Genomic DNA, 13,118 nt, shown 5'->3' on the forward strand with positions numbered 1-13,118 from the left:
CCTAATTTTTATTTCTAAACAGAAATTCAGATTGGGATGAGAAACAGGAAGTGCACATTAGGTCTGACAAATTATTTTGTCTGTTTCACATCATCATCCAAATGTACAATGTTACCACAATACATTTAAACGCTTTCCAAAGAAAGCTAAGCTCCTTCAATATCTTGGGGAAATCTGGGTTTAATTGCTCTTTTCTCCATGTGCTTCCCATTTAAATTATTGCACTGAGAAATCCTGGCGCACCGTAAAGACTGTAGATGCTGTGAGGCAGTGGCTATTTTGGTCTTGAATTGGCTACACTGAAATTCCATTGTGCATGTGCAAAAGCTAGTGGGTGGGGCTATGAGAGAAATTTATTGATCATTCGGTTTGATGGGTCCTCGACATGAATCATTGACCTTGTTTCCTTCCAGCATTTTGTGATTTGATTTATTATTTACAGCATTTACACTTATTGTTATGCCCACCTGTCCTTGTGTGCTGAGAAGGGGGAGGGCCAGCTTTGGAGACTCACAGTAAGAACACGGAGGGTCGCTGCAGAGATGGTGGCAGCGTGGTAAGATGATAGATTTAATGAAGGCCTAGTTGTCTTAGAAGTGCCCAACCAAGACCAGATGGCCCATTTCCCCCTGCACTACTCCAGAAGAAATCTTGCATCGGCAGTGATTGCTTGGGCATGTCTGTTGTGAAAATCCCACTCCAGTCACAGGAGAGTTGTAACAAGACCTTCATGGTTATTCATTGCAGAGTCTAATTGTTAAGCACGCTTCCCCCATGAGAGGTTTATCAACCTCCAGTGCTGACGATTAAATCTCTAAGATGGCTGTAGGCAATTTTTTTTTAAAAAAAAGCAAGATTGAATGAAACATTGCAGTTAATTTTCTTTCATTTATTCTAAAAGTATTGGTGATGGGGATGAAAGATGACAAAATTTATCTGAATGCTGAGCAAAAAAATTCTTTCCTCATTGGGAATTTAGGAGTGGAACTGAGAGACTTTGTAATAAAACTTCCAGAAATGTACCCATTCAAAGTTGGCAAAACTTTTTGACAGCTTTGTTGACCAATGTGATTCCTGACCATTTACTGTGGCCTGATTCATATTTCTCAGCCAGTGCCATCCTACTCTCCAGCCAGTGAGAATAATGGCCAGTGCACATCAAAACTTGTTACCTACTTGTCTCCTTTACTTTTGGCGATGCCGATGAGCTTCTCAATCCCTCCAGAGTCTCTCAAAGCCTTGGCATTCTCCATGTTTTTGGTAATGACTTCATGCAAAGCACAGCAAATGGCAGTAATTGTCTCATCAGAAATGGTTTTGCTAATGGTGCTGCTCCCAGTACCGGTGTTGCTGCTGCCTCCAGGAAGACGGTGAACAAGATCTCGCATGGCATATTTCCCTTGGTGGGACAGGAAAGAAGAGCATGATAAGACCATTCAAAGGACCTTACACATCTCCATATTATTATAAAAGGACATAGAAGTGCTGGAAAAGATAATTTTTCAAAAAAGGATGACACCAGAGCTCTAAGGCTATCAGGAAAAACTGAAAGACTGAGAAGAGTGAGAATGTCTAATGGTTATTCTGGTACAGGTCCTTTCATTCATGAAGGTGCAGATTTTCACATACTGAGAAGCAAACACAGAGTTATGCATATAAGGTTATGCATACAAGTTCAAAGTAAGACCATAAGATATAGGAACAGAATTCAACCACTTGGCCCATTGATTCTGCTCCATCATTCCATCTCTCTCAACCCCATTCTCCTGCCCTCTTCCCGTAACATTTGATACCCCAATGAACCAAGAACCCATCAAATCCTGCTTTAAATATACTCAGTGACTTGGCTTCCACAGTCATCCGTGGTAATGAATTCCACAGATTCACCATCCTCTGGCTAAAGACATTCCTTCTCATCTTTGTTCTAAATGGACACCCCTCTATTCTGAGGCTGTGCCTTTTGGTCCTAGACTCACCCATGATAGGAAACATCCTTACCACATCCACTGTGTAGGCTGTTCAATATTCAATAGGTTTCAATGAGATCCCCACTCATTCTAACAAACCAGCAAAAAGTCTTCTTATGTTAACCCTTTCTTTCCTGGAATCATTTTTGTGAACCTTCTCTGGACCCTCTCTGATGCCAAAAAATTACTTACAGCTATCTTAGAGATTAATTGTCAGCACTGGAGGTTGATGCCAGCCCATCCTCTCTCAGATAAGGGGCCCTAAACTGCTCACAATACTCCAAGTGCAGTCTGACCAATGCCTTATAAAGCCTCAGCATCACATCCTTGCTCTTACATTCTAGAAATGAATGCTAATACTGCATTTACCTTCCTTACCACCAAATTTGCAAGGTAACCCTTAGGGAATCCTGCACAAGGGCTCCCAAGTCCCTTTGCACCTGATTTTTGAATTTTCCCTGTTTAGAAAATAGTCTATACCTTTATTTCTTCTACCAAAGTACAGTGGCATGCAAAAGTTTGGGCACCCCTGGTCAAAATTTCTGTTACTGTGACTAGCTAAGCAATGAAAAGATGACCTGATTTCTAAAAGTCATAAAGTTAAAGATGACACGTTCCTTTAATACTTTAAGCAAGACTACTTTTTTATTGCCATCTTTTACAGTTTTAAAATAACAATAAAGGAAAAGGGCCCGAAGCAAAAGTTTGGGCACCCTGCATGGTCAGTACTTAGTAACACCCCCTTTGGCAAGTATCACAACTTGTAAATGCTTTCTGTAGCTAGCTAAGAGTCTTTCAATTCTTGTTTGGGGTATTTTCATCCGTTCTTCCTTGCAAAAGGCTTCTAGTTCTGTAAGGTTCTTGGGCCGTCTTGCATGCACTGCACTTTTGAAGTCTATCCACAGATTTTCGATGATGTTTAGGTCGGGGGACTGAGGATCATGGCAAAACCTTCAGTTTGCACCTCTTGAGGTAGTCCATTGTGGATTTTGAGGTGTGTTTAGGATCATTATCCTGTTGTAGAAGCCATCCTCTTTTCATATTCAGCTTTTTTACAGACAATGTGATGTTTGCTTCCAGAATTTGCTGGTACTTAATTGAATTCATTCTTCCCTCTACCAGTGAAATCAAGCCCAAAGCATGATCGATTCACCCCCGTGCTTAACAGTTGGAGAGGTGTTCTTTTCATGAAATTCTGCACCCTTTTTTCTCCAAACATACCTTTGTTCATTGCGGCTAAGAAGTTCTATTTTAACTTCATCAGTTCCAAAATGCATCAGGCTTGTTTAGATGTTCCTTTGCAAACTTCTGATGCTGAATTTTGTGGTGAGGACGCAGGAAAGGTTTTCTTCTGATGATTCTTCCATGAAGGTCATATTTGTGCAGGTGTCACTGCACAGTAGAACAGTGCACCACCATTCCACAGTCTGCTAAATCTTCCTGAAGGCCTTTTGCGGTCAAACATGGGTTTTGATTTGCCTTTCTAGCAATCCTATGAGCAGTTCTCTCGGAAAGTTTTCTTGTTCTTCCAGACCTCAACTTGACCTCCACTGTTCCTGTTAACTGCCACTTCTTAATTACATTACGAACTGAGGAAATGGCTACCTGAAAACACTTTGCTATCTTCTTATAGCCTTCTCCTGTTTTGTGGGCATCATTTATTTTAATTTTCAGAGTGCTAGGCAGCTGCTTAGAGGAGCCCATGGCTGCAGATTGTTGGGACAAGGTTTGGGGAGTCAGTGTATTTATAAAGCTTTGAAATTTGCATCATCTGGCCTTTCCTAATGATGACTGTGAACAAGCCATAGCCCTAACAAGCTAATTAAGGTCTGAGACCTTGGTAAAAGTTATCAGAGAGCTCAAATCTCTTGGGGTGCCCAAACTTCTGAATGGTGCTCCTTTCCTTTTTTTCCACTCTAAAGCTGTACAAGACAAAAATAATACACTAATCTTGCTTAAAATGTTGAAAAGAATGTTTCATCTTTAACTTTATGACTTTTGGAGATCAGTTCATCTTCTACTCACTTAACTATTCACAGTAACAGAAATTTTGAGCAGGGGTGCCCAAACTTTTGCATCCCACTGTACATGACTATAAACTTCCCTACGCAATATTCCATCTGATACTTCGTTTTCCATTCTCCCAATCAGTTCAAGTCCTTCTGCAGACTCCTTGCTTCCTCAACATAACCTGCCCCTCCACCTATCATTTAATGATCTGCAAATTTGACTACAAAACCATCAATTCTGTCATCCAAACTGATGACATATAACGTTGAAAAGAACTGGTCCCAATACCGATCCCTGTGGCACATCAGTTGTCACCGGCCGCCAACCAGAATAGCCCTCTTTATCCTTACTCTTTACCTCCGGCTAATCAGCAAACCTTCTATCCATGCTAGTATCTTTCCTGTAGTACCATGGACTGTTGTTAAGCAACATCATACGCAGTACTTTGTCAAAAGTGATCTGAAATTCCAAATAGTTCAAAGTTGAAAGTAAATTTATTATCAAAGTACAGTGGTGCTAGAAAGTTTGTGAACCCTGTAGGATTTTGTCCATTTCTGCATAAATAAGACCTAAAATGTGATCAGAGCTTCATCTAAGTCCTAAAACCTATTCCTCCTTACAAAAACTGCTTCAACTGTGGGATGTTGGTGGGCTTTCTTGCATGAACTGCATGCTTCAGGTCCTTCCACAACATTACTACAGGATTAAGGTCAGGACTTGGACTTGGCCATTCCAAAACACAAATTTCGTTCTTGTTAAACCAGTCTGTTGTTGATTTACTCTTGTCTTTTGGATCATTGTCTTGTTGCATTATCCAACTTCTATTAAGCTCCAGGTGATGGACTGCTACCCTGACATTCTCCTGTAAAGTGTCTTAATACAATTTTGAATCCATTGTTTCCTTAACAATTCCAAGCTGTCCAGGCCCTGAAGCAGCAAAGCAGCCCCAAACCATGATGCTCCTTCCACCATGCTTCACACTTGAGATGAGGTTTTGGAGTTGGTGTGCAGTGTCCTTTTCCCTCCAAACATAGCAATGTGCATTTCTGCCAAGAAGTTCAACTTTTATCACATCTGTCCACAGGACACTGTCCCAGAAGCATTGTAGAACATCCAGGTGATCTTTTGCAAACTTGAGATGTGCAGCAATATTATTTTGGAGAGCAGTGGTTTCCTCTGCGGTGTCCTTTCATGAACACCATTCTTGTTCAGTGTTTTTCTTATAGCAGACACATGAACAGAGACTTTAGCTGTTACCCTTGGTATCTTTTTCACCTCCTTCAACATTGCGCATTGTGCTTTTGGTGCAATCAATGCAGGATGACCACTCCTAGGGAGAATACACCAGTACTGAGCTTCCTCCATTTGTGGGCCATTTCTGTTACTGTGGACTGAAGAACAGCCTTTTTCAGCTTCATGCATCTCTACAACTCTTCTTCTAAGGTCATCTGAAAATTGCTTTGATTGAGGCATGGTACACATAAACAGATCCTTCTTGAGCAGAGCAGGCTCTGTCAGTAACCTGACTTAGTGTGTCTTTTTGTATAGGGCTGGGTACCTCTACAGCCCACACCTCCAATCTCATCTCACTGATTGGAACACCCGACTCTAAATAGCTTTTATAGAGGCATCACATCCTTTTTCCAACAAATAGATGCAATATGAGATTATTTTTCTCAATAAATAAATGAACAAGTATAATGTTTTCTTGTGTTATTTATTTAATTGGGTTCTCTTTATCTAGTTTTAGGATCTACGTGAAGATCTGATCACATTTTAGGTCATATTGATGCAGAAAGAGAGAGAATTCTACAGGGTTCACAAACTTTCTAGCGCCACTGTATATATTCTGTATGTCACCATATACAACCTTGAGATTCATTTTCTTACGATCATATCAATAAATCCAATAACCATAATGGAATTAATGAAACCAGTGTGCAAAAAACAAACTGCAAATATAATAATAATTGCCAGCCGATTAGCCGCTCAGCTGCCTAGACTCAGAGCACAGGTGAGGAGCCGGGGCTCACTTTCGGGTTCTGTGGGTTTGTCTAGGATCTGGGACATACAGTGCGGAGAGAAGACATCCATCAGTGTACAATAAAGCATGTCCACCCCCCCCCTTTGCCCCACACCCCCACGGTCCTGAATCAAATCCAGACATGTCTGTACCCATATTGGATGGTGCTCCGGTCAGTGACTGTTCTCCATGTTAGGGGCGGCCAAAACTAAAACCTGCCTGTAGATTAAAAAAAAATATCCTTTCACTTTAGAAATAGAGAGATGTCTACTGATACAGCCACTGCCTGGGGGTCGCCAGGCATGCCTGGAGCTGGCGTTGGTCAAGATAGCACGTGAAATACTAGCAGTGCACTGCTGAAAAGGTGGGCTGGCGTCTGGAAACCCGATAACGATACTGCCAGCATTCAAAGTTGCCCACCAACACTGCAGGCTGTGGCTGCTGCGAGTGTTTCTCAGGGGAGCGGTCCCCTTACAACTGAGACCACTCAAGCAGTAATGAGAAGAAAGACACACTTGAAATGATCATTAGAAATAAACGCATTCATATTGTGTGTATATTATCGAGTAATGGAACCTGAGACTGATAATGGCAGCATACAGGGACAAAATTCGTCAATAGTTTATAGCACAATATCCCTCCATGCAAGTAAATGCACAATGAATAGCAGGTCAAATATAGATAATAACAACAGATAAATAAGAAATAAATATTGAGAACATGAGAAGAAGAGCCAATGAGACGGCATCTGCTGTAGTTCTGCTGTGCCAATAGCCAAACTGGAGTAGACCCAAGTCACTTCCCAGGCAGGTGTTAATATGTTTCATCACCAACTTCTCAGAACGCTTCTTCACTCTGGTTGTGAGTGCTACTGGATGATAGTTATTGAGGCAGGTTCTTAGGCACTGGTATAACTGAAGCCTGCTTGAAGCTAGCCTCAGACTACCAAAGTGAGAGGTTAGAGACTGAGTGAACACTCCAGACATTTGATCAGCACAGGTCTTTAGTACTTGGCCGGATAAGTCCTTTGGGCTGGATGCTTTTCGAGGATTAACCCTCCTGAAGGATGCTCGCATGTCAGTTTAGAGACTGAAATCACAGGATCATCAGGGGCTGTGGGTGCTCCTGATGGTTCCTCCATGCTTTGACAGTTAAATTGAGCACAGAAGGCATTGTGCTCAATTGGAAGTGAAACCCTGCTGTCACCTCTGGTGTTTGATTTTGCTTTGTAAGAGCTGATAGCATTCAAGCCCTGCCACAACTGTCGAGCTTCCTTCATTGATTCAGGTTTAGTCCAGAATTGCCACTTCACCCATAAGATAGCTTTCTGGAGATTATACCTGTATCGCTTGTAACTTTTTTGTCATCTGACTTGAATGCCTCTGACCTGTCCATCAGCAGGTTGTGGAACTCATAGTTCATCCAGGACTTCTGGTTGGGGAAAACTCTGAATGACTTTGTGGGGATACATTAATCTACGACTGTTTTATAAAATTTGTGACAACGGTGGTGTATTCATTCAGACCGAGAGATGAGTCCTTGAACACGGTCCAGTCCACTGATTCAAAGAAATCCTGCAGCTGTCCCTCTGCCTCCTGTGACCACCTCTTTTCTGTCCTAATCTCTGGAGCCTTGTTCCTTAATCTTTGCCTGTACACAGGTAGGTAAAGGTCAACTAAGTGATGAGATTTCCTGAAATGCGATCTAGCATGGAACGGTAGGCATTCTTTATCTTAGTATAACAAAGGTCTAGTGTGTTGGGACCTCTGGAATTACAGGTTACATGCTGATAGTAATTGGGCAGGGATTTCTTCAAGTAAGCCTGATTGAAATCCCTGACCACGATATGAAATGCTGTTTCCTGTTTAGTGACAGTGGTATCTCAACATGCAGTACCTCAAGCACTTGATTATAGTCACCACTGGTGGTATGTAAACCACCAGGATTATGGATGAGAAGTCCTTTGGTAAATAGAATGGACAGAATTTCATCATTTGGTGTTCAAGGTCAGGGGAACATGAGTTTGACAAAATCGTCACATTGGAGCACCACAGAGCCTATCATGAAACACCCACCTCCACCTTTTGCCTTTTCCAAATCAGCAGTTTGGTCATCTGTGTATTGAGAAGCCTTTGGGTCTGATTACCATATCTGGTGTACTGGGAGTGAGACATGTCTCAGTAAAACACAGAACACAGCAAGTTCTCATTTCCCTTCAACACACTGGTCTTGCTCAATTTTATTCTCCAGTGACGGCACATTTGCTAACAAGATGCTGGGTAGAGAGGGTCTTATTCCTCTGTGTTTCATCTTGAAGTCCCTTCCTCTAGCATCACTTCCAGCCATGGTGATGAACCCTCGTCTCCTTAAAGCACCCATACCTGCTTGCTTGAGAGTTAGGTACGCTAAATCCTTCAAAATTTCATGAAATCTGTAGTTCATTAGGACAATTTAAAAGTATGTTGCATAAAGGATAATTATATACTGCAAAATGCAGTGAGACTAATTCAAAAGAGGTCTATTTAGATGTATTTAGCATAGCCTACAGAACACTGATGTGGTTTACTGGTACCGTCTTAATGCTTAATGCAATCTTGAAGTAGAGTAAGTCATCCACCAACTTTCCTTTGTCTATCCTGCCTGTTATTTCCTCAAAGAATTCCAATAGATTTGTCAGACAAGGTTTCCCCTGAGGAATCTTATTATTAAAGTATCTATATGTCTCAATCTACCTTGAGATTCATTTTCTTGCAAGTAGGAACAGGAACAAAAAAAACACAATAGAATTTTACAGGAGACTATACAAAACCAGACAAAGAATAACAAACACAAGTTGCTGCAAGGTAATGAGAACTAGATGAAAATAAAACTAGAAATCTTGTGTTTGCCATGATTTTAAGAACATTATTGTATCCTTAGTACAATCTTAACATAGGCAACTCATATTGAACCTTTTTGTGCAGATTTCCTTTCCTCTCCTTTCTCAATTGCACCAGTGTCCTTGCCTCACTTGGGTTACCCAAATTGCCTACTCTTGAAGCACACCACCTTCCCAGACTATTTGCGAAGTACAGCAGATATTAGCAGCAAATATCCAATTGGGTGCTATTAGACCATCAATCACACAACCTTCTGATCTCATTTGCAACCTTTTTTAAAATTCAAACAACATTCAACAAAAATGTAAAGTAAAAATCAGAAAGGTTTTTATCTCTATAATCTTTCTTGCAGGTTGTCAGCAAAATGAAAGAATAACCATCACAAGGCTTTTAGACTCCAGTGCAGTCCTGAACAATTGTGAGTTCTTTAGCTGGTTGCTGTGAACCAGACTCCGCAAATGGCCTCCACGAATTCACAGTCTATGGAGACCCCTAGAAATCTCTTAATGTAAAGTTGAACATAAAGTTTAAATTCCACACTTGATCCTTCCACTCTATGCCATCTCACCGTCTCAATAGGTCCATCCATTCTTTCACACTCACGTTTACCTTCCTTCATCAATGGTGAAGATACGTTAAATAAAGGCAGACAAAAATTGATTTGATTGTGCACTTTATATAATATTAGTTGTGAATAGTGATTGCTACATGACAGCACTCACAACTCCAAAGGCTAGGTCATGTAACAAACGCTGCAGCAATGGTGTGTGGAAGGTTCCAGAGACAATCTGCAAAGTGTTCTTTAAGAAACTAAAGCCCGCTTGTGTTCACAGTGCCTTGTGTTTAAGCTAATACTTTTAGTAATGTTGAGGTTCGTTGGAAGTTAAGAACATACTGTATAAATTACTTTTTTCAATTTTTCCCTCTTTAATTTTAACACAAACAGTTATGACTGAAGCAACCATATTTGGAACGAAGGCACGTAGATCAACAACACAATGAAGAGGCACATGAGGTTTTGTGTAAAGAGGTGTTTGATGGCCAGTACATACTCAGTGGGCTGAAGGGACTATTCTATGTGTATGAACCAATGATCCTTTTACTCTATAAATCAGCTCAACCTCACCCTCAAACAGGATCCTTATAACTTGAGCTTGAATGTCACAAAACGAATACAAATACATCAGTGAAGGTACGGGGAGAAACAAAACTGCTACCAGAAAAGAGAAATATGACTGATTAAGAAAGGCAGAACAGATTGTCAGAAGGTTGAGAATGGCCGAAAACAGGTCTTTAAAATTCTGCAGGGGTTGTAAAGAATAGAGGTTGAGAATTTATGTTAATTTGTAGGAGATGATTGAAAGATCAAGAACAAAAGGGTTTTAGTTTTTGATTTTGCTACGATGGTTATTACTGTCTTGTCCATACTGCATCAACTGCCACCGCTGGGCTATAAACGTGCAGTCCCACAGCCAGAGTTAATTGTGTACAAGAATTCAGATCCCACTGTGGCAGCAGCTGGGATACTTAAATTTAACTAACTAATAAATAGGGAATTTAATGTAGAACAGTATAAATGGTCACCACTATGAACTGCCTCTGCAGTTCAGGGCAGAGATTTACAGTAAATGTTAGCTTCATACATATTTTAAAAGTTATTTTAGTCACTCATACATTCAATAAAGAATTCAGGTCAAACTATTTTAATCAAAGACTTCTGAGAACATTGAAGTTACTCCTTTTGGGAGAAGCTGACAGGTAACAGAGAAACCTTTCACAGGCAATGGGATGACAGCAGATCAACTGGGGGAAGAGATTTCTCTGGACCATTAGTACTACCAGCCTATTGGACATAAAATACCTACCCATGTAGTTACCATGCATTTTTAAGTAATTTTAACACTTTACTTCAAAGCCTACCTCCTGTTAACTTTTCTGAGCAAGATGGAGGACAAACTAAGAAATTAAGTTGCTGAGATGAGAAAGGGTTGTTGAGGAATTTAATCAGAAATGCGTACTCATCTGTGACAATTTTTGTCAATAACCATCTCTATTTTTGTTAACTGGAAATGAAATGTCATTCAGCAGCCAGTGAAGCGTATTAAAATTTCTGTTGAAGTGACAAATGGATTTGATCCTTGAGGGAAAACAAGGGTATTAGAACACAGAGGAAACTTTTTGAAAATACTGCTTATAGTTCATGGCTGAAATGTAACACTTTCATCCCAGATTCAGAGGTCTCAATTGATTTTTGAACACATAATCTAGACTGAAATTCCACAGCAGTGCCGAAGGATTTCTATACTGTTGGAGGTGCCATCTTTCTGAAGGAATATTCAACCATGGCAAAATCTACCCTCTCACATGGCTGGAAAAATACCATGTCATTATTTCTGAACTGTACAACACTTATCCATTATCCATTATCACAAGAAAACAGTCTTATCATTGTTTCATTTCTCTATAACAGTTATTTTGTATAGTGCAATTAGGCTGCCTCTTTTCTATGCTACACCAAGAACATCGAGTTGAAAGTCACTGCAATCAAGATATTCGGTCATTGTGAATGCAATGTTCATTTCCATCCCTTCCACTAATCCTTCCAGCGTTATCAGTTAATAGACCATATCAAAATCACTAAAACTGATGAACTGACTTTTACATTATTTGCTGTGGGTGGAACTGAGTTGGAACCAGAATAGTTATCATGAAATCATGCAGAGAGGGATCCACAGGGATCACTCCCTCCTTGACTCCCTTGTGGATTCACCCCTCCCCATCAATCTCCTTCCTGGCACTTCGGCAAGCAGCCCACTCACCTCCTCCCTCATCTCTATTCAGGGTCTTGAACAGTCCTTCCAGCTGAGGCAACACTTCACCTGTGAATCTGCTGGGGTTGCCTGTTGTATCTGGTCTCCTCTAGGTTGGTGAGACCTGTCATAAATTGGGGGACTGCTTCGTCGAGAACCTCTGCTCCATCTGTCAAAAGCAGGATTTCTCAGTGGCCAAACAATTTAATTCCCATTCCTGTTCCGACATGTTGGTCCATGGCCTCCTCTTGTACCAAGATGAGGCCACCCTCAGGGTGGAGAGCAACATCTTATATTCCGGTCTGGGTAGCCTCTAGCCTGATGGCATGAATATATACTTCCCCATCCCTTCCCCTCTTCTTCTGTTTCCACTTTGGTCTCTTACCTCTTCTCACCTGCCTATAGACTCTCCTTGCTGCCCCTCCTCCTTACATTTCTCCTGTGGCTCCCTTTCCTCTCCTATCAGATTCCTTTATCTCCAGCTCTTCACCTTTCCCACCCACCTGGCTTCGCCTATCACCTTCTAGCTATCCTTTTTCCCTTCCCCCCACCGTTTTATTCTGGAGTCTTCCCCCTTTCCTTTCCCTCCTGATGAAATGTCTCAGCCCAAAACATTAACTCTTTCTTCATTTCCATGGATCCATGGATGCTGCCTAACCTGCTGAGTTCCTCCAGCAATTTCTGTATGTATTATCATATTTGTACGAATAGGCTGCCGTTCATTTTTGCATGGTGGGAGCAGTGGGTTTGATGTTACTCTCTGAATGACTTTCATGTTCTTTCTTTTTCTCGTGGCTATCTGGAGAAGACAAACTTCAGTGTTGTATATGAATGCATGCTTTAATAATAAATGAACATTGAACCTTTTGTATTTAGAACTTTAATTTCAAAAGTATTTTATCCATTGTGAAACATTTCAGATATACTTTGGAACTGAACAGCAGAAGAAAATTGCATGCTCTGTCTAAATCGCATTTAGCAAAATAACAAGGTCCACACTAATTTGTGCAGAAATGCAGTCAGAAATTCATGCAACATGGAAATTCTAAGAAAAAAGGTACAAAGTCCAAGAATATTTATTTTTAAAGAGTGCTGATAGTTAATGGGTTTTTACAACCATTAGAAGAGTAAGATTTTAGTCAAAGGTTCTCATGTGAGGATCTGTAATTTTTAACCTGTTAAAAACTCAGCTTGAGACCCTAGAATCTAGACTTTTCAAGCAGATACTGGCAATTATGAATAAGTGAAAAGTGGGAATGTGGAAAAGCAGAATTGAAGGAACGTTGAGATCCTGGAGAAAATTACAAAGATAGGGTGAGATGAAGTTATAGGCAATTTGAGGGAAGGGCTGAGTACTTCAAAGTTGAGGCTTTGCTGAACTGGAAGTCAACAGGGATAAGGAAAACAAGAAAAGTTGACGTGAGTTAAC

General features: G+C 40.7%; 1 protein-coding gene across 5 annotated transcripts in view; it reads right to left on the minus strand.

The window, feature by feature from the left end:
* Window positions 1–13,118, minus strand: part of LOC132378460 (catenin delta-2-like) — a 1,187,639-nt gene that overhangs the window by 46,309 nt on the left and 1,128,212 nt on the right. For all 5 annotated transcript variants that reach the window (XM_059945388.1, XM_059945390.1, XM_059945393.1 and 2 more), the window contains one exon: window positions 1,177–1,399. In XM_059945388.1, coding sequence (XP_059801371.1) covers window positions 1,177–1,399 — 223 coding nt within the window. The remainder of the gene's footprint in view (window positions 1–1,176; window positions 1,400–13,118) is intronic.

Source organism: Hypanus sabinus, chromosome 20 (assembly GCF_030144855.1).
Source record: "Hypanus sabinus isolate sHypSab1 chromosome 20, sHypSab1.hap1, whole genome shotgun sequence".
Classification (NCBI taxonomy): domain Eukaryota; kingdom Metazoa; phylum Chordata; class Chondrichthyes; order Myliobatiformes; family Dasyatidae; genus Hypanus; species Hypanus sabinus.